Source organism: Sciurus carolinensis, chromosome 7 (assembly GCF_902686445.1).
Source record: "Sciurus carolinensis chromosome 7, mSciCar1.2, whole genome shotgun sequence".
In the NCBI taxonomy this organism is placed as follows: domain Eukaryota; kingdom Metazoa; phylum Chordata; class Mammalia; order Rodentia; family Sciuridae; genus Sciurus; species Sciurus carolinensis.
In genome coordinates this window covers 123,375,792-123,403,517 of record NC_062219.1, presented here as the reverse complement: position 1 = coordinate 123,403,517, position 27,726 = coordinate 123,375,792, and the positions used below count along the sequence as shown (strand labels likewise).

Here is a 27,726-nt window from a genome sequence, read left to right as displayed (position 1 = left end):
GCCAAGGATTGCTTTAGCTATTCTGCGTTTTTTATTCTTCCAGATGAATTTCATAATTTCTTGCTCTATTTCTGTAAGGTACATCATTGGGATTTTAATTGGAATTGCATTGAATCTGTATAGCACTTTTGGTAGTATGGCCATTTTGACAATATTGATTCTGCCTATCCAAGAACATGGGAGATCTTTCCATCTTCTGAGGTTTTCTTTAATTTCTTTCTTTAGTGTTCTGTAGTTCTCACTGTAGAGGTCTTTCACCTCTTTTGTGAGATTGATTCCCAAGTATTTTATTTTTTTCGATGCTATTGTGAATGGGGTAGTTTTCCTATCTTCTCTTTCTGAAGATTCATCACTTATGTATAAAAATGCATTAGATTTATGTGCATTGATCTTATATCCCGCTACTTTACTGAATTCACTTATGAGATCTAAAAGTTTTCTGGTGGAATTTCCTGGTTCCTCTAAGTATATAATCATATCATCAGCAAACAGGGATAGTTTGAGTTCTTCTTTTCCTATTCATATCCCTTTAATTTCTTTGGTCTGTCTAATTGCTCTGGCTAGAGTTTCAAGGACAATATTGAAAAGAAGTGGTGAAAGAGGGCATCCCTGCCTTGTTCCAGTTTTAAGGGGGAATGCTTTCAGTTTTTCACCATTTAGAATATTAGCCATGGGCTTAGCATAGATGGCCTTTACAATGTTAAGGAATGTTCCCACTATCCCTATTTTTTCTACTGTTTTGAGCATGAAGGGGTGCTGTATTTTATCAAATGCTTTTTCTGCATCTATTGAAATAATCATGTGATTCTTGACTTTAAGTCTATTGATATGGTGAATTACATTTATTGATTTCCTGATGTTGAACCAACCTTGCATCCCTGAGATGAAACCCACTTGATCATGGTGCACTATCTTTTTAATATGTTTTTGTATGCGATTTGCTAAAATTTTGTTGAGAATTTTTGCGTCGATGTTCATTAAGGATATTGGTCTGAAATTTTCTTTCCTCGATGTGTCTCTGTCTGGTTTAGGTATCAGGGTGATATTGGCTTCATAGAACGAGTTTGGGAGGGTTCCCTCCTCTTCTATTTTATGGAATACTTTGAGAAGTATTGGAATGAGCTCTTCTTTAAAGGTTTTGTAGAACTCGGCTGAAAACCCATCTGGTCCTGGACTTTTCTTTGTTGGTAGGCTTTTGATGACTTCATCTATTTCATTACTTGAAATTGGTCTATTTAAATTGTGTATGTCCTCCTCGTTCAGTTTAGGCAATTCATATGTCTCTAGAAACCTGTTGATGTCTTCGAAATTTTCTATTTTGTTGGAGTATAGATTTTCAAAATAGCTTCTAATTATGTTTTGTATTTCAGTCGTGTCTGTTGTGATATTTCCTTGTTCATTCTGAATTTTAGTAATTTGGGTGTTCTCTCGTCTTCTCTTTGTTAGTGTGGCTAAAGGTTTATCAAATTTGTTTATTTTTTTGAAGAACCAACTATTTATTTTGTCAATTTTTTGTATTGTTTCTTTTGTTTCAATTTCGTTGATTTCAGCTCTGAGTTTAACTATTTCCTGTCTTCTACTACTTTTGGTGTTGGTCTGTTCTTTTTCTAGGGCTTTGAGCTGTAGTGTTAGGTCGTTTATTTGTTGAGTTTTACTTCTTTTATTAAATGTGCTCCATGAAATAAATTTTCCTCTAAGTACTGCTTTCATAGTGTCCCAGAGATTTTGATATGATGTTTCTTTGTTCTCATTTACCTCTAAGAATTTTTTAATTTCCTTCCTAATATCTTCTATTATCCATTCATCATATAATAGCATATTATTTAATCTCCAGGTGTTGAAGTAGTTTCTGTTTTTTACTCTTTCATTTATTTCTAACTTCAATCCATTATGATCTGATAGAACACAAGGTAGTGTGTCTATCTTCTTGTATTTGCTAACATTAGCTTTGTGGCATAATATATGGTCTATTTTAGAGAAGGATCCATGTGCTGCTGAGAAGAAAGTGTATTCGCTCTTGGTTGGATGGTATATTCTGGAATGCTCTTTACACCTCAGACTTCAGAAGTAATTCTGAGACTGCTGTCCTGCCTGGCGATGCCACTGTGTGGAGCCCGAGAGAAGTCGCCCACTGTGGCTGGCTTCCCTACAGAATCCTTGCACTGCCCAAATGTTCTTGAAACAACTTATATCGTAAATTCAATCTCATTCTTTACATGTGCTTCTTTGATAGTTTGCAAGGAAAAATTGAGCCCTAAAGAAGGAGATATGCCAGGACTTTGTCCACAACCCATGAACGATAAAAAGGAATGCAGGCTTCAAACCCGTTTTGTGCACAATGAGACAGGGTCCCTTGTGCATCCACTTGATTTTTCTTGCTCCCCTCCACCCCCGGCCCGCTGTTGGCGAGGATGCATACATCCGCAGCCGCCTCCTTTGCACTCTATTTTGCGTTTTGGACCATATTTGTTACATGTCTGTCCACTAAAATAGTACTTCTTTTGGGGGTGGGGTGTAGCTCGGGGTAAAACACTTGTCTGGCAGCGTGAGGCACTGGATTTCATTCCCTGCACCTCAGAAATACAATTTTAAAAATGAAAATATCATTTTCACAAGCAATTAAGGGAAGAGCCAATGCTATGAAAACCCGAAGGCTCATCCTAAGAACTTCTGGTGTTGGATTGTAATTAAGATTTTGTTCTTTAAAACCAATATTTTCTTGAGTTTGGGGCTTAGTCTTTCATATTTTTAACTGGTAATATTTTCTCCCTGACACCTCTTACAAATCCCAGTTTATACTAGAAGATACAATTCCAGCAGGTCAAGAGAAAGCAAAAGGCACCAAGTTTTCCCAGTCCCTGGAGATACCACTGTTAAACCATTGGTGGGTAATCATTCAGGTTTTCCCTCTTAAAAATTATACACTATGTAAGTGGTGGCATTATAATCCAGTATTTTTCTAACCTTTTAAAAATAAAAGCCTAAAATATGTTGGGCACCTCTTTTTACAGCAATAAATTAAAATATATTTTGCTCATTTTAATAGCTACATAGAATTTTATTGCATAGATTTTCTTTGGCAGATGATGGGAATGCTCTCCTTCTTCATTACTGATGGTGACACAAACATGTATGAGTACCCAAACTCAAGAAGTTGTACATTTCAAATATATGCCTTTTATTGTATGTAAGCTATGGATTACTAAAGTTGGTTTAAGAAGGTTAGTACTCCTTTGAAATTTGTAGTTTGGTTCTGCAAAAAGAAAATAAAACAAACCTAAGTTCTCAAGAGATAGACCCAGACACACCAGAGGTAAAGAGTTATGGTGGGCTGGGCCTCGCGGTTAATGCCTGAACAATCCCAGCAACTAAGGAGACTGAGGCACGAAGACCACAGGTTCAAAGCCAGCCTCAGCAATTTAGCCAGGCTGTAAGCATCTTTGTGAGACCCTGTCTCTAAATAAAAATATTTAAAAAGGGCTAGAAATTTGGCTCAGTGGTTAAGCACCCTGGTTTCAATCTCCGGTAGAGAGAGAGAGAGAGAAAGTGAAAGAGTGTTATGGTGTCTCAACTTATTGTCCAAAGGCACAGCAATTTTAATAATAGCCATATGTTTATTTTGGGGTGGGAGGGAGAGAACAACTGTGACAAAATGTTCACAAAAGATGACCCTAGCCATATGCAACAGAATGAAACTAAACCCATATCTCTCACCATGCACGAAACTAAACTCAAAATGGATTAAGGATCTCGGAATCAGACCAGAGACCTTGCATCTTATAGAAGAAAAAGTAGGTCCAGAGCTTCAACATGTCGGCTTAGGACCAGACTTCCTCAACAGGACTCCCATAGCACAAGAAATAAAAGCAAGAATCAATAACTGGGATAGATTCAAACTAAAAAGCTTTCTCTCAGCAAAAGAAACTATCAGCAATGCGAAGAAAGAGCCTACAGAGTGGGAGAAAATCTTTGCCAATCATACTTCAGATAGAGCACTAATCTCCAGAATCTATAAAGAACTCAAAAAACTCTACACCAAGAATGCAAATAATCCAATCGACAAATGGGCTAAGGAAATGGATAGACACTTCACAGAAGAAGATCTACAAGCAATCAACAAACATATGGAAAAATGTTCAACATCTCTAGTAATAAGAGAAATGCAAATCAAAACCACCCTAAGATTCCATCTCACCCCAATTATAATGGCGATTATCAAGAATACAAGCAACAACAGGTGTTGGCGAGGATGTGGGGAGAAAGGTACACTCATACATTGCTGGTGCGGCTGCAAATTAGTGCAGCCACTCTGGAAAGCAGTGTGGAGATTCCTTAGAGAACTTGGAATGGAACCACCATTTGACCCAGCTATCCCACTCCTTGGCCTATACCCAAAGGACTTAAAATCAGCATATTACAGAGATACAGCCACATCAATGTTCATAGCTGCTCAGTTCACAATAGCCAGATTATGGAACCAACCTAGATGTCCTTCAATTGATGAATGGATAAAGAAAATGTGGTATATATATACAATGGAATATTACTCAGCCATAAAGAATGATAAAATTATGGCATTTGCAGGCAAATGGATGAAACTGGAGAATATCATGCTAAGTGAGATAAGCCAATCTCAAAAAACCAAAGGAAGAATGATATCGCTAATAAGTGGATGAGGACACATAATGGGGGGTGGGAAGAGTTAGTGTTAGGGTTAGAGTTAGGTTTAGGGAGGGGGGCAAGAATGGAGGAAGAAAGGACTGTATAGAGGGAAAAGAGGGGTGGGAGGGGTGGGGGGAAGGGAAAAAAATAACAGAATGAATCAAACATTACCCTATGTAAATTTATGATTACACAAATGGTATGCCTTTACGCCATGTATAAACAGAGAAACAACATGTATCCCATTTGTGTACAATAATAAAAAAAAAAAAAAAAGAAAAAAAAAAAAGATGACCCTAGGTTAAGGGTAAAAATAAAAGCTAGAAATAGTGAAATGCACATTTGCTTTCTACCTGAAAATTTGCACATTCTTCCATTATGAGCTAGAGTAGTAGGAGCCATATCTCCTACTTTGACCACTAAATTCACAGATGTTTGCATCTCTCATTGCAGTAGAGCAGGGAGCTCAACACATTCTCTATACTCTTTGTTGCTGTGATATCATTGGTCCTGATGAGAACTGCTTCCAGATCTGGCTATTTAATATGTCAAGAAATAAAAAATATATATATTTTAGTATTTTCAGTCATTTATTGTATTTTTATTTAGTATTGCATTTGGATACAAACACTCAATGTTTATTTTTATTATTCAATTCAGAATTTAACCCTGTTTTTAAAAAGATGTTGCCTAGGGGTTGGGGTTGTGGCTCAGGAGTAGAGTGTTTACCCCGCACGTGTGAGGCACTAGGTTCCATCCTCAGCACCACATAAAAATAAATAAGTAAATATTATGTAAAAAAAAAAAAAAAAGAAGTTGCCTAATAGGGCTTGACATATAAAGAACTTTAACAGACATTTGTTTTTGTGGTACTGGGGATTGAACCTGGGGCCTCACACATGCTGGGCAAACATATTACCACTGAATTCCATCCCTAGCCCTCTGTATTTGTTCTTAAGTAGGGAAAGTCTGCATGCTTGAAACATTTTTTGGATTTGTTTTTATTTGCTTTTCTTTGCTGTAGTTTGTTTTTGTGGTGCTAAGAACTGAACCCAGGGCCTAGTTCAAGCTATGAAGGTACTCTACCGCTGAACCATGGACTCAATCCCCTATTAAATAAATTTTAAATATGATATTTTAAAAAAATTATTGAACTCATAATCATGGGAAAAAACAGAACTGTTACCCTTACTTACATTTCTTTTTAGCTTGATCTATCTATCTATCTATATCTATCTATATCTCTCTATATATTTTTTTCTTTTTTGGGTGCTGGGGATTAAACCCAGAGGAACTGTACCATTCAGTACACCCCACCCTTTTTATTTTTTATTTTGAGATAGGGATCTCACTAAATTGCTCAGGACTTCTCAAGTTGCTGAGGCTGGTCTTGAACTTGGGTATCCTCCTGTCTCAGCCTCCCACATGGCAGTTATTATAGGCTTGTGCTATCACTACCTGCTGGTTTTTGCTTTAAATATGATAAATGGAGGAAGGTTGTAGCCCTTTCTGCAGTGGGGACTATGGGGTCCCTGAGGCTCAGAGTCTGCATCCTGCCCTGGAATCTTAAGGGGGTTGATGTGGACAGCAGAGCCCAGGTCTTGCAGACACTCCAATCTCTGCATTTCTTTCCCTGTCCTGCTGTCCTTGCTTCTTAAATTCTTCTTTCTCCCCTCCCCCCACTTTCTTCCCCTCTTCTCTCCTTTCTTCAGCATTTCAACCATTCTCTCCCCGACCCTTTTTTCTTCACTCTCTCTATTCCATTTCACCCTGTTTGTGAAGCCTGGTTGCCAACACAGGGGACTGCATCCACTTGGGACAGGCCAAAGGAAAAGGGGGACACAAGCAGGATCCCTCCCCAGGCTGTTGTAAGTGCTGAGGCGCTGAGGCCGGCTGTTCCTGGATGGGTTCCGTGAAAGTCACTTCAGTCTTCCCTGGAGATCACACTTGGTGATGGAATTAGGATCCTCACTGAAGGGTTGGAGCATTAAGAGGATATTTCTTGGAATTGGTCTTTATCTTTTGATCTGGCAGGTGTCAATCAGTACCTCCTTGAGGCAGGAATTCCGTTCATAGAGGGTAAAGAGCCCTAGGAAGTGTTTTCTTTTTCTGATTCTAGAACTGAATAGCAGCCCCCGCCACCCCCCCAACCCCCGCCACCCACACGGGGAAGTGATGGTGAAATGGAAAAGAACCAAAGTAACGCTATTTTGTTCTGACCTGACTCCATTGAATGCTAGCTTGTCATGTTTTCCTTTCTGCCTCCTGAAGCAGTATCTACGTGGCCAGTACGGTGGGATCTTCCCACATCCCTGACTATGGCCCTGATGTATAACAAAAATGACTCTGAAATGTATAATCAAAAGTATTCTCTCAAGTAATCAAAATACTTGTCTCAGCAAGGTTTTTTCTGACCTAATGGTGCCTCAATTGTCCTCATGGTTTTTATAAATTTTGTCTTTATAAACTCTGTATTGCCAAAATTCAGGTGCTGGGAGTTTTTTGAGGTGTTAGCCTACTCCAAGCCACTGCTTGCTTGGCATGCTCATTAAAAAAATCCTTTTTCCCTTTCAATTTGGCTCATTATGGGTGGTGGTTTGTAATTTTCCCGCACTCCAAACAGTAGGAGAAGCTTTTCTTACTCGCCACAATCCAGGAGGATGCTGGATTGAAGTGTCAGACTCCAATTCAGACCATGGAGGTCTGCATTCTCACAGTCTGCAGACTAACTTCCCAGCAGACTGAGAACTGGAAACCTAGTTGCAGCTCGCACACCTCCAGGCACCCACAAGTGCCTTCAATCTGTGTTTATATCAACCAACAGCCTTGGTTTTCTTTGGGTCAAAATGGAGCTGACATGTTATCGTCAGCGATCCCAGTAAAGTTTGGCACCACAAACTTTAAACCGTGTCTAACTATGGGCAAGAGACCACGCCCTGGTTTATGTAAGTCAGAGCTGGATGGTTTCCATTTCTATTCCAGAACTCAGCACTGGCTCCCAAGGTCAGCATGGAGAAAGTCCTGAGTATTCTTGTGAGTCCAGGGGTCCAAAGGGGAGAGTGGAAGGAGAAAGGATGTTTACTGACTTAGAGAAGAACGGGGCTTGGAGGCAGGGGAGGTGCAGAAGTGCTTTGCACAAGACTGAGGGGTTGGGGTTGTAGCTTAGTGGTAAAAAGCACTTGCCTCACATGTGTGAGGCACTAGGTTCGATTTTTAGCACCCCGTATAAATAAATGAATAAAATCAAGGTCTATCAACAACAAAAAGAAAAAAAGAAAAGAAAAGACTACTGAGAGTCTTGGTTAGGAAGGGGCAGCCAGGCCTGGGTCCTGTCAGAGCCGCAAACCTGAGTACAAGACCTGCAGGGCCTCCTCTGAGGTTTCTCTCCTTATAGACATTTGTAAATGCCCTGGAGCAGACCTTACATGTAACTATTATGTAGTAAGTCTTTTGGGGGAATGAGCTGAATAAGGCAGATTGTTGCAGGTTCCCCGCTAAGAAGTCCTGGAAGGAGGGTAGACCATAGGGAGGAAAGGACTTGGGACCAGCTGTCAGGAGAGCTGTGTCCCCTCTCCCATTCTGTATGACTACCACTTGTGACCTTCACTAATGAAAATAGCCTCTCAGAAAAGAGACTGAACCCCAGTCCTTCAGTTCTTTCTGGGCTAAAAAAATATCAACACAGTCAATAAAAAGGAATGTAAGTCTAGGAGCTTGCCAAAATGTCTCCATGAATGGACTTTCCACCCACAGAGAAAGTACAGATGACAGCCTTAGGGAATAATTAGTAAGGATGATAGGTAGAGTTCATTTTTATAAAGACATGTTTAGGGGCAAAAAAGATGAAATGAACAATTTTTGATCCTGGAATGGTGTGCAGTCCACTGGGGGATGTCATGGATGGTAAGAAGGGTTCAAGGTAAGGAACAGTTAGGACCAGCTTGGCCAGAACCCTGGTTCTGAAACTTACCTACATATTTGCAACACCTAAGGAACTTTAAAATACAATGAAGCCTACTTCCCCCTAGCTCTACCTATTAAATAGGTTTTGGCTGTGACCTGGGCACAAGGATATTAAGGACTTTCCAGGTGGTTGTCCTAAGCAGCCATGGTAGAGAAGAACTGATCCTGTGTTCCAAAGACCAAGCCATGTGTGTTGGGGACAAGGAAAACTTCCAGTATAAGGAGCTTTCTGGTAAGCATGGTTATTACTATTACTACTGAGATATAATTCATTTACTTTAAGTGGCACTTTGAAAGTGTGCAATTCAGTGGTTGGGCCACCATCACCACTATCTTCATGGGATGATTTTAAGGATGTAGCTAGATCTGGTGGTTGGAAGGCAGAAGAAGGAGCAGTTGCCAGGGAGATTGCTTAGCAGTAGCATCCTGTTAAGATAGGGTGAGGAGACAAGCCTATGGGAGGTGTCACCAGAGAAATGGGGGGACAGAGTGATGCTAGACAGCAGGCTGTGGCACTTGTAAGTTTTGATGGGAGGGTGGAGGCACCCTGTGTTAAAATCAGCAGATGGAGCAGCTGTGGTGTTGATTTGGAGCATTATAGAGACAACTGGATAGGTACAGTATTTAGGAAGAAGCCTTTGTAGTATTCTAGGATGAAGGTAGATAATGTCTGGACCAAGGTAGTGAATGTGAAGATGTAAAAAGATTTAAGAGCTGCCTGGGGAAGCCAGAGAGTCAGGGGAAAGGGTTAATTAGAAGTGACTGAGTGTGGTGATGCAATTAAGAGAAGTAGGAAAAGTGTGTGTGTATGTTTGGGGAGTCTCTAGTGGTGGGAGAGATGCAGAGTGGGCTTATAGACCTGTCTGATTTGAGGGCCAAATGGGCCCAGAGATGCAGATGTCTAAGTGAGTCTGGTTGGTGTTGGTTTGGTCCATGGGGAGCAAACTGAAGGGTCTTGTGAGTTTCCCTGGGAGAGCTAGGGCAGTTACAGTATGTGGCCAGAGGAAAAGAGACCTGGCTGGATCCTAGAGCCAGTGGTAGGGAAGGAGCAGATTAGAATTGCTGAAGCATCTAAGGGAGTTTGGAACCTAATCGATTTTAGTTCAGAAGGTGCTTTTGAGAGCAGAGATGGAACCTGATCGATTTTAGTTCAGAAGGTGCTTTTGAGAGCAGAGATGACTGAAATCTGCAAAAAGTCTTGTAATCTGTTTATTGATAACATTGCCAAAAAGGCTGTACCTGACTGAGGGCAGTGTGCTGGAGAGTAACAAGTCTTGACTCTTTCAGAAGTGTGCCACGCAGGAAACAAGCTAGTGCTGGCCATATGGGGTGAGGTGCTGCAGGAGCCTGGTGAGACCCAAGATTCTCTGTGGGCAGAGATTCTACTAGGTTCATAGTGATGTGGAAGTGCATCTAAAGGTCAGACCATGGCAGTTACTCAGAATCTGATGCTACAGCATTCACCTAGCTGCCCTTACCTGCATGTCTAACCTACCTGGGGAATCCAAAATCACAGATGCTTCTCTGGACATTGAGGCTGGTGGGACCCAGTGAATATTTCCCAGTGTCTTTGGAATAGTTCAGCTTTGGTCCTGAGCTTGCAGGGAAGTTCTATTTTAAGCATAGGCCCTCCCTCTGCTCCTGTTTCCTCTTGAGTCAGACTTCTGACTCACCCAATGTGAGTGTTTATTGAGCAACACCCAATGACAGCTAAACTCCACATAGGTCTCCCTTCCAGGGAACTCGCAAGTCAGGTCTGCTGATCATCAGGGAGGGTGGCAAACTTGCGAGCTATGGGGCTGAGCGGTATCATGCTGCTCCTGGCCTGCCTCGTCATTTGTACACCCCTAGGTGCTGCTGCTGGTGAGTGCGCTCATTGTGAGTCTTCATAGGGGGAAATGTCTGGTGAATCCAGGTTGGCGGGCGGTTTCCAGTGAGAGTCTATGTCGCTTGGCGGGCTCTGGAGTATTGTGGAGGGGTGCTGGGGCTGCTCGCGGCCCATTTGCCACAATACCTCAACTCCACCCTTCAGGGCGGACCCCTCCATCACCTCCCGCATCTGGATCTGGATCTGTGCTGCACCTGGCTTCCCTCCCTCCGCTCTGAACCTTGCTCTTCCTTTTCGAACATCCCAGTTCTTAGGATGCCTGGGACCCAGCTCTGCTTTGCTTTTTGAAAGATATTCAAGGACCCATGGAGGTCTGCCTTTCATGGGACCACTTCCCACCAGTGAGGGGAACAGTTTCCAGCATCCCGAAGCCTTGCCTTCTCCCTAGAACCCGCAGCGTTTCTCACTGGAGTCCTGAGTACCTGGAGTTAGGGGTTTTCCTTTCTTCCTGCTAGAAGCTGGTAGGGACATCCCAAGCGCCAACTACCCTTCCTGTGGCCGTGGCACTGTGGCTGCTCCAAACACTCAGACTGAGGGAGGTTAGAAGCTGAAGACTGTAGCCAAGAGATTCTTCCTGTGACTTCTCTCATCTCCACCCGGAGGTCCCCTGGCCTCCTGCTGCCTGCGGGGCAGGGTCTTCTCCCCTCTTGTACCCCTCTTACACTAATATAAAGGCCAGTGGTCTCACTAGACCTCTCCATGCCTCCTCAGCTGCCTGTTGCACACACCCCACCCTGTCTGCTCTGTTGCCCAACCCCTCGCTGCTCTCCCCTCCTGCCTGCAGTTCTCTGATCTATTTCTAGGGTATCCATGTTTCATCTCCCCTCCCTCCCTGCAGGTCCTTCCTCTGTTCCCTGAGTCATTGCTTAGAGTAGCTGTACCCAATGCTGCTGTAAAAATCTCCCCTATTTCCCCCCCTTCCAGGCCCAAACTTTGCTCTTTTTTAAAAAAAGAGGTTTTTAGTTGGACTGTTCCCCCCCCCCCAAGTTGTCTTTTCTTTTTATTTTTTGGTATTGAATAACTTATTTTAATGAATTTGTCTTTTAATACAAGTGTAAAAAAAAGATTCCTAACATTTTAACTACAGTTAAATCTAAACTTCAAAACCGACCAATAGAGTCTACTCTATTTCAAAGCATTTCTGAGCCTGCGGAGTAGACAAGGTGAGCAATGCTCACCCTTCTGAGCTGAAAAAATTTATTGACAAGGAGTTATCATTGAAATTAAATGGTGGCAGACATGTCCAAGGGATTGCAGGGATTAGACCTTTTTATGAATCTTGTGATAGATGAATGTATGGAGATGGCAACTCGTGGGCAACAGAATAATACTGGAATAGTAGTAATATGAGGAAATAGTAACATCATGTTAGAAGCCTTGGAACGAGTATAAATACTGGCTGTTCAGCAGAGAAATCAGTGTTCTCTCTCCAGAGGGCCTGTTTAACTATGACATAAAAATTGTGCCATGTACTTTTTCATAGTGAAATTTTTGTTAAATAAACTTTTTAGTAGCAAACTGACCAATAATTAATAACAAGTTAATTTTGAAAAAATTTTAACTATAAGGATATCAAATATAATGCAGAATTCAATTTAATGCTGTTATAATATTAAATATAAACTTCTTAGCATTCCAAGAGTATCAAATTGCTCCTCCTGCCCCGGCCCCAAGTAATTTCTCTTAATCAAGTATAGTACCTGCTGGTGTTTACAGTTGTTAAAAATTAAAAGCAACGAATTTTCACCTTGAATATTATTTGAGTACTTCTAAGTCATCTAAAAGTTCCACCAGATTGAGATAGTAAGTTCATTGTCTTGGCAAAAGAAATCATGTCACAAGTTTGAATGTTAGAAGTGTACTTTTCAACCATAATTTAAAGAAACTCTAGCAACATTTAGTACCTTTTCTTGTTTGTTTTTATATTGCCACTGAGACACCAGATTTAATATCATCATTCTTCAATAAAGATGACCATGAGATTTCTGTTGATCTGTTTCTTAGTTGATTACTATCAGATGTGCACAGACAAGTCTCATCAGGGCTAAGTATTTTCACATGAAGCTAATCAGTTTTCATTTAAATAAAATTAATAACGTGTACATGTAGATTAAAATAGCCATATGTAATCTAACATAGAACATTCAAACAAAAAAACGGAGAGAGTAGCCACGAAAGGAGACATGCAGGAAAAAATTTTAATGGAGATAATGCATTTTTGCTGAATCATTAAGACAACTGCTACCAATGTATTCAGAATAACTAAAGTCAGAGAGAACATGTGAAATGTGGAAATTTTCTCTACAGTTGAAATAAATGTGTTTTAAGGAGAGAGAAAGGAGGGGAAAACAAGCAAATCCCATGTTTTGTAAGTTTGGAAAACTGAAGAGTACAAATCATGGGATTAGTAATTTATCAAAAATTGAACCCTGGATTTTCTTTTGAGGGGAATAAAGAAAAACAGTTTTTGAAACAAGGGCATAAAACAGACTTCAAATTCAAATTCATACTAACAATATTGTGTTTGTACTGAAAAATACTACTAGAGATAAAATTAAGTTAAATTTCAGGTATTTTCCATTTAATGTGGGCAAAATTACAATGTTTATATAGCAAATGTAAACTAGCAATTTATTTTCATTTATAATATAAGGTATTTTAGGAAAAGTTTACTTTCCTCAGTGCTCAAAATTAAATGGGAATTTAAAATTTTTAATTGATTAATTTCCCACACCTAGGAATTATGATGGTAATGTAAAGTAAAAGTTTAATTCTGCTGAACTAAAGCTCGAATAGATTCAGATTTTGAAAGTATGAAAATATCCACTTTTTAAAAATTTTAAATTTATATAATTTCTTTTTATCAATATAAAACTATTCAAATAATCAAAAGAGATATTTTATATTAGAAAAAATCACATGATACACTCATGACAAGAATTACAATCAAGGTAGTGGTAGTCACTCTAAAATAGAATTTCTTTTAGTCACCTCCATGCCTTATATATAATCTTTATTTCACATCATCTACATAGAAATATTTTAAAAAAAAAAATTTTAGACATTGATAGACCTTTATTTTATTCATTTATTTATATGTGGTACTGAGAATCAAACCCCACGTCTTATACATGCTAGGTAAGCACTCTACCACTGAGCCATGACCCCAGTCCATAGAAATATTTACCACAATTTGATAGGTAGAAAAGAAATTTTATTTTGCCTTCTAGAGCTCAAGTAAATATACTCAGTCTTCTTGGTATGTTTCCTTTTAAAATTATCTGAACAACTGATCATAGGTTTTAGACTGATGAACCAGTGCCATTGGAAGATGATTTTGTTCCATATTTTTCATAGAATGAAAAATGCCCTGCCAAAGAACATCTGATCAATATATCTTCCAAAGGAGCAAGAGTCACAGAAGAAATCTCTGTAACCATCATGTTATCTTTGTGGTCATACGGAAGATGGTATAAAGGAACATAAGATTATGCTTTGATATGGTCAGATGCTTAGCGTGCAGAAATGTGAAGATAGGGGACCCCTGCAGCGTTGCCTTGGAAGGACAGGACATCTTTAGCCATTTATCAGCATCTGGATTTCAATCTCCTTTTACCAACTGTTCAAAATTCGTGATAATGATACCACTTGCACCTTGAGCCCGTCCAATAGCTATCATGACTAGTCAGTCATTTTTGTGATAGGTTAGCATGTGTGACTCCACCTACTGTTTTCCAAGTTCTGGTCACTGCCTTCATTCCCACAGCCAGAAGTTAAGCAGGTAAGAATGAATATCCCTGGGAAATTAGGTTCCAAGGGCAAAAAATATATAATATACAAGATTGAAGATGCCAGTATAATATTGGTGTTGTTTGTAAGAAACCTCAATGGAGACTCTGCAAGCAGTTAGCATGATAAAATTCCTCTGCCAAGGCCATGGTGCATAGCAGGAAACCAGCTTGAAACAGAATTCATCCATTCCCCTTTCATAGCTCCCAGCTGATGCTTCAGCACCATCACAGACACCAGATAGTGGGTGATGTCAAAATAGGGGAACATGGATGAGCAGGAGAAGGCCAGTGTCAGTTCCTCCCACAGAGAGTCCATGGTTACAACCTACCACTGCAGCCTAAGCAGCTTCTGCTAGGGGTTCCCCTCTAGTGTGGTGGAAGTGGGGGAGCATATGGCTGCACTAGCTGGCCTTGTTTTATTTTCTTTTTGTTAACACATAATTGTATAAATTTATAGGATGCAGTGTGATGTTTTCATACATGTGCACATTTTTTTAATGATCAAATCGGAGTAATTACCATATTCATCACCTCATCCTGCGATAAGACCATTTAAAATCCTCTCAGCTATTTTGCTGACATACACTACATTATTATTCACAGTAGTCATCTTGATGTGCTGTAGAATGGCACAGAAGTTATTCCTCCTATCTAGCTGAAACTTTGAACCCTTTGATCAGTGTCTCCCCTCTTCCCTCTACTCTGTACCTGTGCTAACCAGCAACCCTCCTGCCTGCCCCAGTCTCTACATATAAGTGTGATCATTTGTGTGTGTTTTATTCTCTCATTGTCTCCACTAAGTTTATCTATATTGTCACAAATGACACAATTTTCTGTTTCATGAGGAATTTTTTAATATAAATATACTGGAGTTTGATCTCAGGTTCTTATGTCTGCTAGGCAATCCCTCTATCCCTGAGCTTCATCCTCAGCCCTAATTACCTTTTTGTTATTGTTGTTAAAACTGATTGGTATTCTTTGTATTTGCCATAGTGTATTGTTCAACTGTTTTTGTTTTGTTTTATTTTGGAGGTGGGTCTGCTATGTTGTCCAAGCTGCCTTAAAATCCATGACTCAATAATTCTCCTGCTTCAGCCTCCCAAGTAACTGGAATTACAGACATGCACCATAGTGCCTAGCTCTTTGTCCATTTTTTGTTGTCTATATTTTTTTGTTGTTGTTGTTGTCTATATTTTTATTGGTGCATGATAGTTATACATAATGGTGGAATTTGTTGTTACCTATTCATACATGTATACAATATAACAATGTAATTGTCTAATATCATTCCCCAGTATTTCCCATTTTCATCTGCTCCTCCCTTCCCTGGTTCCAGTCCTCTACTCTACTGATCTCCCTTCCATTTTCATGAGACCTCCCCCACTACTTTCTTTAGGTTTTTCCACTCAAGCTTCCACATAAGAGAGAAAATGTATGACCCTTCACTTTCTGAGCTGGGCTTATTTTGCTTAACATAATATTGTCAAATTCCATCCATTTCCTGAAAATGGAAAAAAAAATTATTCTTCTTTATGGCTAAGTCAAACTCCATTGTTTATATATACCATATTTTCTTTTTCCATTCATCCATGACGGAATTCTAGGCTGGTACCATACTTATGGCAATTGTGAATCATCCTGCTATAAACATGAGTATGCATGTATCACAATAGTGTAATGACTTTAATTCTGTAGAATAAATACTAAGGAGTGGTATAGTTGGGTTGTGGTTCCATCTCCCGTCTGCAGAGGAACCTCCATACTGATTTTCATAGTGGTTGTACTAATTTAAAATCCCGCCAACAGTGTAAAAGTGTTGTTTTTCACCACATTCTCTCCAGCATTTAGTATTGTTTGTATCCATGATGGCTGTCATTCAAACGGTAGTTGGAGGAAATCTCTGAGTGGTTTTGATTTTCATTTCCCTAATTGCTAATGATGATTTGTTGACAATTTGTATTTCTTTAAATAGTGTCTTGTTTAGTTCATTTGCCCATTTATTAATTGGATCTTATGTGGTGTTGTTTTTTGAGTTCTTTATATATTCTGGATATTAATCCTCTGTCAGAAGAGTAGCCAGCAATGATTTTCTTTCATTCCGTAAGTTCTCTCTTCACATTCTAAACTGTTTTCTTTGCAGAACAGAAGTTTTTTTTTATCTTATGCCATCCCATTTATTAACTCTTGGTATCTTTTTCTGCACTTAAGGGTCCCATTGAGAAAGTCATCACTTGTACCTATATGGTAGAGGGTTGAACTTCCTTTTTCTTCTAGGAGTTTCACAGTTTCTGGCCTAATTCCTGGGCCTTTGATCCATGTTGAGTTGACTTGTGCAGGGTGAGAAATAAAAGTCACACCTCATTCTTCCACATATGGATAGCCTGTTTTTCAGCACCACTTTTTTGGAAGGCTGTTTTTCTCCAATGTGTTTTAGCACCTTTATGAGGGTCAGATGACTGTATCTGTGTAGGTTTGTCTCTGTGTCCTACTGATACACACACACACACACACACACACACATGTATCTGTTTTATACCAAGTACCATGCACATTTTGTTACTATTGCTCTCCAGTATAATTGAAGTCAGGTGTTGTGATGCATCCAACTTTGCTGTTTAGGCTTAGAATTGCTTTGGTTATTCTGGGTCTTTCATTCTTCCAACTGCATTTTAGAACTGTTTTATATAGTTCTGTAAAAAGAAGTCATTGTTATTTTAATGGGGTTTGCATTGAATCTGGGTCTCGCTTTTGGCTTTGTATCCATTTTAGCAATATTCATTCTGCCTATCCATGAACATGGGAAGTCTCTCCATCTTCTGTGTCTTCTTCAATTTCTTCTCTGTTCCATAATTTACATTGCAGAGGTCTTTTACCTCCATGGTTTGATTTATTCCTAGGTCTTTTATTTTTTTTTTGAGGCTATTAGGAATGGGATTGTTTTACTTATTTCTGTCTAAGGAGATTCATTATTGATATATTGGAAAGCTACTGATATGTTGATTTTATAACCTGCTACTTTGCCAAATTTCTTTATTGGTTCTAGCAGTCTTCTGGTGGAGCTTTTTGGATCTTCTAAGTATAGGATTGTTTCATGTGGAACCATTGATAATTCAGCTTCTTGTTTTCCTATTTTTATCCCATTCATTTCCTTTTCTTGCCTATTTGATCTGGTTAGAATTTCTAGTAGTACATTGAATAGGAGTGATGAGTGTAGACATCCTTCTCTTGTTCCAGATTTTCAAGGAAATACTTTAATTTTTTTCTTTTTCACTATGATATTGGCTTTGGGTCTGTTGAATATAACCTTTGTGATGTTGAAGTAAGTTTCATCTATCCTTAGTTTCCTCATTGTCTTTATCATAAATGGGTGCCAAATTTTGTTGAAGGCTTTCTCTGCATATTTTGAGATGATATGCGATTTTTGTCTTTAATTCTATTCATGTGGTGTATTGCATGTATTGATTTATGAATGTTAAACCATCTTTGTATCACTCAGATAAATCCTTCTTTGTCATGATGTACAATCATGTTAATATGTTGTTGAATACAATTTGCTAATATTTTATTAAGAATGTTTGCATATAAGTTCCTCAGAGATATTGATCTGTAGTGATACTGGCTTCATAGAATGAATTTGAAGTATTATTTCCCATATCATTTTGGTAATAATTTGAGGAGCATTGGCAGGAGTTCTTCTTTAAAGTTCTGGTAGAATTCAGCTGAGAATCATTGATATCCTGAGGTTTTCTATGTTGGATGGCGTTTTAGTCAGCCTTTTCATTGCTGTGACCAAAAGTTCTGACAAGAACAATTTTATAGGAGGAAAATTTATTTGACACTCTTGATGGCCAACTACATTGTTCTGGGTTCTAGTTGAGGAAGAACATCAAGGTGGAAGGGTATGGAAGAGGATAGCCATTCAGGAAATAGCAATCAAGAAGTAGAGAAAGACAGAGTGAGAGAGAGCTTAACTTATACTACATAAGCCCCCAAGGCTTATAAGCCCCAGTATTCTAAACCAGGTAGCCATAACCTACCTGCCTACAGTTACCTCTGGATGAATCTGCTTATGTCATGCCTCTCTAATCACCTCTGAAAATCCCTGCATTGTCTCACACATGAGCTTTAAAGGTCTCCTTGTAAGAACCCAGAAACCACTCCAGACTCGGGAACTCTTAAGAGACTTTATTAAGCAAACAGAGTGTTTCCCTGCAGGGTAAGAGAAAATGAGAAGAAAAGAGAGAGAGAGCGTGTGCAAGAGAGAGTGAAAGCCAGGAGGAAAGAGCACAAAAGCGAGGAGGAAAGAGAGTGAAAATGGCGGGGGAGCCATTCTTAAGCAATCAAGTTCCCCAGGCTAACAGGGGACAAATAATGGAGAAGGATACTTGCAAGCTGACTGATGAACTAATAACTAGCTAGGATGTTCACAGACTGACAAGCTACGTTGTAAGTTGGGAGGCGGGGAATGACTGTGGAGTAAAGGGTAGGGGAGCAGCTTTATATTATATTACTCCTCATATCCAAAGCATAACAGATGGCTTTTTATTATTATTTCTATCTCATTGTTAGTTATTGGCCTGTGTGAGTTTTCTATGTCTTCTTGGTTCAATTTTGACAGGTCATATGCATTTAGAAATATATCCATTTCTTCTATGTTTTGTAATTTATTGGAGTATACATTTTAAAAACTGTCCCTAATAAGCCTCTGGTTTCTGTTATACCTGTAGTCATTTCTCCTTTTTGATTTCTAGTTTGGGTCTTCTTTTTTCTTTTGGTTATTTGGCTAAGAACTTTTCAATCTTGTTTATCTTTTCATAAAACCAGCTCTTCATGTCATTGATCCTTTTTATTGTTTTTGTATTCTCTATTTCATCAGTTTCACCTCTTATCTTAATTATTTACTCCCTTATGCTGGTTTGGGGATCAGTTTGTTCTTCTTTTTCCAGGGTCTTGAGATGCATCCTTGATTATTTTTCTGGGATCTTCTGATTTTCTCATCTTGGCACTCATAGTCATAAACTTTTCTCTTAGAACTGTGTTCATAGTGTCACTGAGGTTCTGGTATATTGTACCACTATTCTTGTTTGACTCAAAGAATTTTTAAATTTCTCTCCTGATTTTTTTCTATCACTCATTCATCGTTTAAAAGTATATTGTTCAATCTCCACCTGTTTTGATAGTTTCTGAAGGTATTTTTTGATGTTGATTTCTAATTTCATTCCATTATGATCAGATAAGATGCAAGGAATTATATCAACTTTTAAAATATGGTATGAATTGCTTTGTCACCTAATATATGGTGTGTTTGTGGGAAAGGTCCATGAGTAGCTTAGAAGAAAGTGTATTTGGCTAAAGTTGAATGAAATATTCTCTGGAAGTCTGTTAATCTATTTGATTTATAATGTATTTTTAGTCTGAAGAGTCTTTACTGAATTTGTGTCTGGATAACCTATCTACTGGTGAGACAGTTGTGTTGAAATCAACCAATATTATTGTTCAGGGATCTCTGTGAGTCCTTCATGTTAGTAGTGACTGTTTTATATAATTAGGTGCAACACTGTTTGACTTTTAAATATTTATTATAGTTATTTCTTCTTGTTGGATTGATCTCTTTAACATTATGAAGTGACCTTTGTCTCTTCTGAATAATTTTCTTTTGAAGTCACTTTTGTTGGGTATGAGAGAATAAACTCATGCTTTTTGGGGGAAGAGCTCCATTTGCATGGTATATGCTTTTCCATTCTTTCACTTTCATCCTATGTCTACCTTTGCCTGTCAGGTGAGCCTCTTACAAACAACATATAGTCTTGTTTTTTAATTCATTCTGCCAGCCTACCTTTTTTAACTGGAGAGGTAAGACCATTTATAGTTGATGTTATTACACAGATGTCTATTAATCCCTGTCCTTTTGTTTTATTTATAATGTTTAATTTGTTCTGTTTTTCATTTGCTTGGCAACTCTTCAAATGAGCCTTGTCCATTTGTGAGCTCTGGGTTTATTTTTGATTTCTTCTGTGTAAATTAGGTACTTAAATTTTCTATAGTACCAACTGAGAACTCATGAATTCTTTTTGTTTCTGCTTATCTTGGAAAGATTTTATTTAGGCCCTATGGTGGGAAGTTTGCAATCACTACCAACTCTCTCATCTGCTTTCATTCAGAACAATACACCTGTCCTTACCCTAACACAAGTTCTGCTAGGATCACCACTATACCGTGTTGAACCCCCACCCCAGGTCATTCCTGCCCAGGAATCTCTCTTGCCATACCCATTACCCCTCCCCATTCATTCTAGAAAAAGGTTCTTGGTTCACCTGCTCCTTGGCCTTCCCCCTCCTTTTTGGTCCCTTTACCTCAAAGGGCTTTGGCTCCCTCAACCATGTATTACAATCTGTGTTTTGCTACTTGGTTGGTCCTGGTGTTTCTCTACTATGGCCTCTCCAGGCACCAGCTTCCTCCTGGGATGTTTTTGTTTGTTTGGTCATTTGTTTGTTTGTGCTGGGAATTGAACCCATGGCCTCAACCATGCGCTCCACCACTGAGCAACTTCCTAAGCCCCTGTGGTAGTTTTCTAACCTGATGCTCTTTTGGGGTGTGACCAGCTGCCCAGGATTTCTTCATATGTTCTGAAAGTTCATCTCTTATTAGATATGTGACATAAAAATATTTTGTCCTATTCTTCAGGTCACCATTTCTGTGGGTGTTCTTTGGTGTTCAGATGATTTTATGTCTTTCATTTTGTTGAGTCCAATTTACCATTTTTTTCTATATTATCTGTGCTTTTGGTGTCATACCATTGAAAATGTGGTCAAATCCTTTGTTTTGAAGATTATTGCCATTATATTTTCATATATATATTTGTTTGTTTGATTTTGGTACCCTTGGGTTGAACCCAGGGTCTCTTGCATGCTAGTTAGTGGTCTACCAGTAACCCACCTCCAGGCCTTTCTAAAATTTTATTTTGAGACAGGGTCTTGCGAAGTTGCCCAGGTTGGCCTTGAACTTGCATTCATTCTCCTCAGTCTCTTGAGTAGCCGGGATTACAGGCATATATCACAATATGTAGCTGCCAATGTATTTTCTTCTAATAATGTTTGGTTTTATAGTCTACAAATTTTTTTTTTTTCATTTTGAGTTTGTGTGTGTTTGTGTGTTTCTCTGTGTGTGTGTGTGTGTGTGTGTGTGTGTGTGTGTGTGCACTCAGGTTATTGAACCCAGGCATGGCACAAGCAAGGCAAGCATTCTATCATTGAGCTACATCCCCAGGCCTGAGTTAATTTCTGTATATGAGTAAGTAAAGGGTCCCAAATTCTTTATTAGTTTGTGGAAATCCAAAATTTTCAGCACTATCTATTGAAAAGAAACATCAGGTCAGGAAGGCGAGGCAAGAATAGAGGTACTTTGGATAGGAGAGTGAAGGGAGGGGAGGAGTTGTGGGGGTAAGCATGAAAGTAGAATGAGTCAGACATTATTACCCTATTGCATGTATGATTACATGGCTGGTGGAACTCTACATCATGTACAACCAGAAGAATGAGAAGTTACACTCCATCTATGTATGATGTGTCAAAATGCATTCTACTGTCATGTATAAATAATTAGAGTAGATAAATAAATAAAGAAAAGAAAAGAAAAGAAAAAGAAAGAAGAAAAGATATATCATGTCTTTAAAGCACTGCCATCTGCCTATTCTCAGGAGAGGCTAGAGGAACATTTTCATCCCCCACCTGGGGCCTGGAGATGCTGGTATTTTACTTTGGAACAAGCCCACTGTTTCACATTCCTTTAAGGTATAACCCCACTCAATACTTTGGGATCACCACCCTCCCAGCCACTGCCACACCCTGTCTGCCCCAATTTATCCATGAAAAATCTGCACAGAGACAGCACCCCCATGCCCACCCAAGGCCGCTGCCATACATGGGTTGCACACCTTTGACCATAGGTCCACCCAACCTCTGTGTTTCCTGTACCCTCCCTGTCCTCTAACAAGCCCTGTCATGCACCTCTCTTTCCTCCTTTTGAACACCCCTCTGTACCCTTATGATGTCTAAGGCCCTGTCTTGGGCCCTGGCCTACATGCATGCCCCTCTCCATTTCCCCTCTTTCCATTCCTCACTGCCCCTCTCCTCCCTCTCTACTTTCCTTATTGGAAAACTTTCTTCTGTCCCTTTGTCTCTGTGTTTTCTGCCTCCTCATGGTGCTCAAGACAGCAGAGACCTTGTGGTGAGCAGTAATGAGCAGTTGTTTTCAGGAAGAGGTGTCATCTGTGCTTTCCTCTTCCACAGGGGCTCACAGTCTTCACTACAACCTCACAGTGAGGTTCCAAGGTGGATCAGTGCAATCAAGGTCCTTCGCTGAGGGTTATTGGGACCATCATCTCTTCCTTCAGTATGATAGTGAAAATCAAGGAAGTGCAGAGCCCCGGGGGCCATGGGCAGAAAAACCTTTGGGCACTGAGAGCTGGAACACAGAGATGCAGGACTTGGCAGAGCACATCAAGAATCTAAAAGTGACCCTGGCAGATATCAATGCCTGGCAGGAGCAGAAAGGAGGTGAGTGATAGCGGGGGCAAGTATGATGTGAGGTTTTCTCCAGGAAGTCTGGTGAAAAGAGCAGGGACCTGTGTCTTCTCACTGCAGTTGAATGGGGAGGGCAAGCAATGGGCTCCATGCAGCTCAGCACAGGGGACATTGAGGAGAGCCAGGTTGAGGTCCTCTGCAGGCTAGTATTTTTCAGTTGGTGGGCAGGGAGACAAGGGGGACCAGGGGATGGAGAAGTGACTGGTGGGTGGGGACAGGGTCTCATTCCCTCCAGGAAACTCGGGGCTGCAAGATTCAAGAGGACAACCGCACCAGAGGTTTCTGGAATTTCCACTATGATGGGGAGCCCTTCCTCTCATATCATCCAGAGACTCGCAGCTGGAAGGTGCAGCCATCCTCAGCTCAGAACTTGGCTATGGAAGTCAAGAATTCCTGGGATGCAGATGGCATGCAAAGCAAGGATTACTGGGCCCACGTGCATGGAGAGCTTTGTGGAAGACTTAGGAGATATCTAGTTTCCTGGAAGGGCTCCTCCCACTCCTCTGGAGCCTCTGCCAAGGGGACCTTGTGTGAGTTTATTTGTTCTGATTTGCCTGTCTTGTTACACCACTAGATACAGACAGGATGATATATGTGTCGAGGCACTAGCAAGCCCCCACCTGCCTATTTTCCAGTTGGCCTGCTATCATAGAGACCTCCCACCTGGTCCCACAACCCTCGACCCCCATAATGTCCCCTCATGATCTCACAAACCGGATTCCCTGCAACACCCTCTCCTTAACATCAACATGTGGAATTGAGCCTGTGAGGCCACACAAGCCTGAGACCCAACCTCCTGCCAGTCAGAGGACTCAGGCCCCAGGCTCAGAACAGAGTTGTAGAAGGTTTGGGGTCAATGAAGTCTTAGGCCAAAGTCAGAAGAGTGGAGAGGACCAGCCCTGTTCCCTCCCTTAGAGGGCAGTGACTCTTGGTCACATGACTGACTAGCTTTGCCCTTTTTTCTCCAGTGTCTCCAGCAGTGAATGTGACCTGTGATGAGGCCTCAGAGGACACCATCCATGTGACATGTTGGGCTTTGGGCTTCTATCCCCAGGATATCTCTGTGACCTGGCATCAGGATGGGGAACCCCTGAGCCAGGACACACAGTGGTCTGGGGGTGTCTTGCCATATGGAAATGGAACCTACCAGACCTGGGTGTCCACCAGTATTCCCCAAGGACAGGAGCAGAGGTTCAGCTGCCATGTGGGACACAGCAGGAATACCAGCACTGGCTCTGTGTCCTGTGGTGAGCCTGGGGGTCCCAGCAGGGGTTCCCAACCAGGTGAGTCAGTGACCAGGGTGGTGAGAGGGGAGAATACTTGAGGTTTCAGTACCCAGAGTGTAACAAGCCTGCTTTCAGGGACTGCACTGCTGTTCTCAATCCTATGGATCATCTTCCTATGTGTTGCTGCTGGTGCTGTTCCTCTTGCTGTGATTCTTGCTTGTGTCTTTTGCTACAAGAAGAGGAGGACAACATCTGCTGTGGAGTGTTCAGGTGAGAAAAGTGGTCAGTGACTGGAGATGGCAGGGCCTGCTTGGTGTTTCTGGACCCCTCATGCCTCCTGCTGCATGGAGAGCAGTGGTGGTGACCAACCTTCCGGAACAGGGGATGCAGGTTGTATCTGTGATGGGATGGGAGCCATGTCTCCAGGTACATCCTTAGCCTGCCAAAAGCCAGGGTCGTCAGCATTTTTGAAAGTCCAGCGTCAGCTTCCTCTGGCTGCAGAGTGAGGAGTGAGCAGCAGTGGTGCTGTGGCTCCTGCTGTCTCATCTCTCTCTCAGGCTCTGCAGGCTTGACCAGGGATCTGTGTTGGGAATGGTGGGCTGATTGGTGTGGCCTAGATTATCATGGCCTCAGGAGGGTCACAGAATAAATAAGTTGTGATCTCTGGGTGCTTAGAAACTGGAGAGGATTTTCATGAGTGGTGATGCCTCTGGTCCCTTCCCCTTACTCTCCCCCAGTCTCTCCAGCTGCCATGAGCAAACCAAGAAAAACACCCACAGGGCCAGAGCCCTGCCAGTGCAGCCCCTGGGAGGCCCTGGTAGAGCAGGACCATAGCTCTGCAGCACGGACAGTCACCTCTGTTCTTTGTGCAGCATTTGCAGTCCCTCCTCAGGAGCTATCTCCTGGGTGTGTCTCCTGGGTCACTTGGGCCCCCAGTCTCCACGCTGTGCCCACCTCACAGCTCTTCCTCCTTGAGTGACCTTGCAGATGACAAGGACAGGAGAATAGCTGATGGACCTTACCATATGGGGAGAGAGATCAGTCAATAGGGCAGCTGTGGTCACCGTTTTTTTCCTGTGTCTTGAATTGTCCAGTGTAGCCCCTAGGGATCTTGGTCCCCACAGGCTGGGGCAGACACCTCACAACAGGGACCCATCCTGGTGTCTCCACTAGAAGGGCAGGAAGCTCTGTGCTCTCTGCTGCTCCCACCTGTGGCCTCTCCAACAGGGGAACAAGGGGAATATTAGTTCTCCTTTACTCTGGTCAGAAATGTTTGCCTGGAATGTCACTAGGGCAGTGCCCCAGCAGAGAGTGGGAAAGGCCTGTTGCTTATTTCCACAAATTTCCACTCTAAATGTTGAATCTTAGTAAGGATGTTTCCAGTTTCAGCTGTATGGTGGGAACAGCAATTCTCAGGTGCCCATGTGGTGATGTGCACTAAGGTCACACTTGGAGATGCCTCTACAGGAGTGCCCCCATGGGAGACCAGGGTTGTGGTCATGGCAATGTAAGGGTGCAGAGTGTGGGCCAACAGTCCACACTGCAAGAACTCAGGAAACCCTAGTTTTTTGGGGGGAAGAAGACCCCTGAGGGCTGTGAGGATTGTGTCCTGTGGAAGTCCCCACTAGAAATGAAGGTAGGACGTCCAGGGCAGCCTCAGGAAGCAGGAGCCCTTCAGGAGAAGCTACATTCCCAGGGGTGGGTAGACCATCAGGTAGGAGGAGGTAAAAATGCAGATTGAGAGCCTGGGCAGGTGCAGAGGGTCAGTGATTCCGAGTCTCCTCTGCATGGGCTGTTGTAGGTCAGGTGAGCAACAGATCATGTGGCAGACACGTTTTTCCATTCTGAGCTTCCTGGTGCACTTTCCTGTTAGGAGCTGCTGGCTCAGGGCTGGGAGGGAGGGGTACTGAGCTGTAAGTGGGAGAGACCCTGCCTGGTGAGCACCTGCCTCCGCAGGGGAGGAGGGCTGTGTGAGAGACTGTGCCCGGGCAGGAAGGAGCAGGAGCTGCCCTCTCTGGGAGGCTCCACTCTGTAGGGAGTGAATTGCCTCTGGAGGAGGGGGCACTAAACTTCACTTCCAGATCCTGACCCTGAATCCTGTAGCCCTTTCACTTCCTTCCATGGTGGAAACAGAGGTGGGTGACCCGATTGATGGAGACACAGAGGAGCCTGATACGGGCTGGAACATGGGATGAGGGGGGAAAAAAAAAAGTCAGGGCATTTTCTTCCCTCAGGAAAAGGCCAAATCTGATTTTTGAGAACCCGAGAAGACAGAGTGGTCCCAAGGGAATAAAGAACAATATTCTGTGACCTATTGAACACTGACTGGTTCCCCTCTTCTGCAGATCTCCTAAGCCTACAAGTCTGGAATCAGCAGCAGAGGGCACCAAGAAACCACACTGGACCCAAATGGCTGGGATATCAGCCTTTGCTGAGAGCTCCTTGAACTTCTCAGAGAGATTAGACTGTGCAGCCCTGCTCTGGCCAGCACTTCCCCTCTTGGTGCTTTGGTTTCCTCATCTCTACAGTGTGGAAACACATGTTTACCTACTGTGGGGCTGGGGGTATATGTGAGGTTCTTTATTTGAGGTTCTTGCAGCTGTGCTGTACTAGATATCCTTATTATTTCATTATATTTTAACATATTATATATACTATTGTGGTTTTAATAAGTGAGGTTTATTTGTAAGTGTCCTTGTTCTGCCTCTTCCCAAGAAACCTAATATACTGTCATCCTTGAGTGTTGAGGGCCCTTCAAACCCTCTCTGATTCTCAGTCTTATCTCTTGTCTGCAACATTTTACACTATAAATATTTAAATACTTTAAAATATGAAGCATATCTGGTCTGTGTTTATGTCCCAGCAAGGGACAGTGTGAAAGGGTCAGCAAAAATGACATTTTGTCTCCATGTTTGACAGTGGGTTCCCGAACCCATTCTGTGTATTACCATGACTGCAATTTAAAATAAACAATCTAAGAAAATAAACATGGTCTCCAGGATGGTTCCTTGATGTTGGAGTGGGGCTGTTGTGGTGGGGAGGCCAAGCAGAAGCCACTAAAACTGCCTCTGTCTAGGTAAATAATACTGCACTCCTGAACGGACTGCAGAGGTTAGTGCCACTGAGAAGGATTTAAAAATGCAGGGGTGGTGACTGCTACCCAAGCCCATTCAACTCACCCATTTGGCCTGTGCAGAAAGTGGAGGATTGTGGTGATGTAATCTTTTCCAGTGTGTGACTCCAATTGCAGCCGCTGTATCAGATGAGGATTCATTGCTTGAGCAAAGTACATGCTCTTGTATCTGATGTGCAGCTGTGAAGCTGGGCAACATCTTTTTCTCCATTGCTGTCCAAGAGTTTCCCCAGTTCTGAAGATCAACAATACGTGAACACTGTTTTAATTTTCTTTATAGGGGAAAATATACATATATTTAGAATTAATCATTGCCATAGCTCAGATGATTCTAATTTTATTGGCAATATCCAAAGTATCATATTCATGAGCCAGTTGAACAAGTGCCTTGTTTTCTCCTCAGGCCTGAACAGGACCTTGTCCATGTCACAACCATAGAGTTTCTTCAGAGCTGTGCAATCTGGTGCTTCTGCCCCATCCC

General features: G+C 41.5%; 1 protein-coding gene and 1 pseudogene across 4 annotated transcripts; both read left to right on the top strand.

The window, feature by feature from the left end:
• Positions 1 to 7,653: 7,653 nt before the first annotated feature.
• Positions 7,654 to 27,085, top strand: LOC124989690 (MHC class I polypeptide-related sequence B-like). Of its 4 annotated transcripts, none has more exons than XM_047559652.1 (7): positions 7,654 to 7,695; positions 8,691 to 8,857; positions 22,593 to 22,859; positions 23,105 to 23,416; positions 23,855 to 24,169; positions 24,248 to 24,382; positions 26,458 to 27,085. In XM_047559652.1, the coding sequence occupies exons 2-7, from the start codon at positions 8,812 to 8,814 to the stop codon at positions 26,556 to 26,558; spliced, it is 1,176 nt and encodes a 391-aa protein (XP_047415608.1). In that variant the 5' UTR covers positions 7,654 to 7,695; positions 8,691 to 8,811; the 3' UTR covers positions 26,559 to 27,085. The 4 variants fall into 4 exon arrangements, with proteins under 4 accessions (XP_047415608.1, XP_047415609.1, XP_047415607.1 ...); XM_047559653.1 differs by lacking the exon at positions 7,654 to 7,695 and adding an exon at positions 7,726 to 8,581; XM_047559651.1 differs by lacking the exon at positions 7,654 to 7,695 and having other exon boundaries at positions 7,726 to 8,857.
• Positions 10,836 to 11,905, top strand: LOC124988451 (small nuclear ribonucleoprotein G-like; annotated as a pseudogene).
• Positions 27,086 to 27,726: the final 641 nt, after the last annotated feature.

What these genes read in the sequence shown, in the direction of transcription:
- LOC124989690 (XM_047559649.1), top strand. Translation starts at nt 10,419, where the DNA reads ATGGGGCTGAGCGGTATCATGCTGCTCCTGGCCTGCCTCGTCATTTGT. An exon ending in CTCTGCCAAGGGGACCTTGT is followed by an intron (nt 23,417 to 23,854) that starts GTGAGTTTATTT and finishes TTTTTTCTCCAG; the next exon opens with TGTCTCCAGCAGTGAATGTG. An exon ending in CAGCAGGGGTTCCCAACCAG is followed by an intron (nt 24,170 to 24,247) that starts GTGAGTCAGTGA and finishes GCCTGCTTTCAG; the next exon opens with GGACTGCACTGCTGTTCTCA.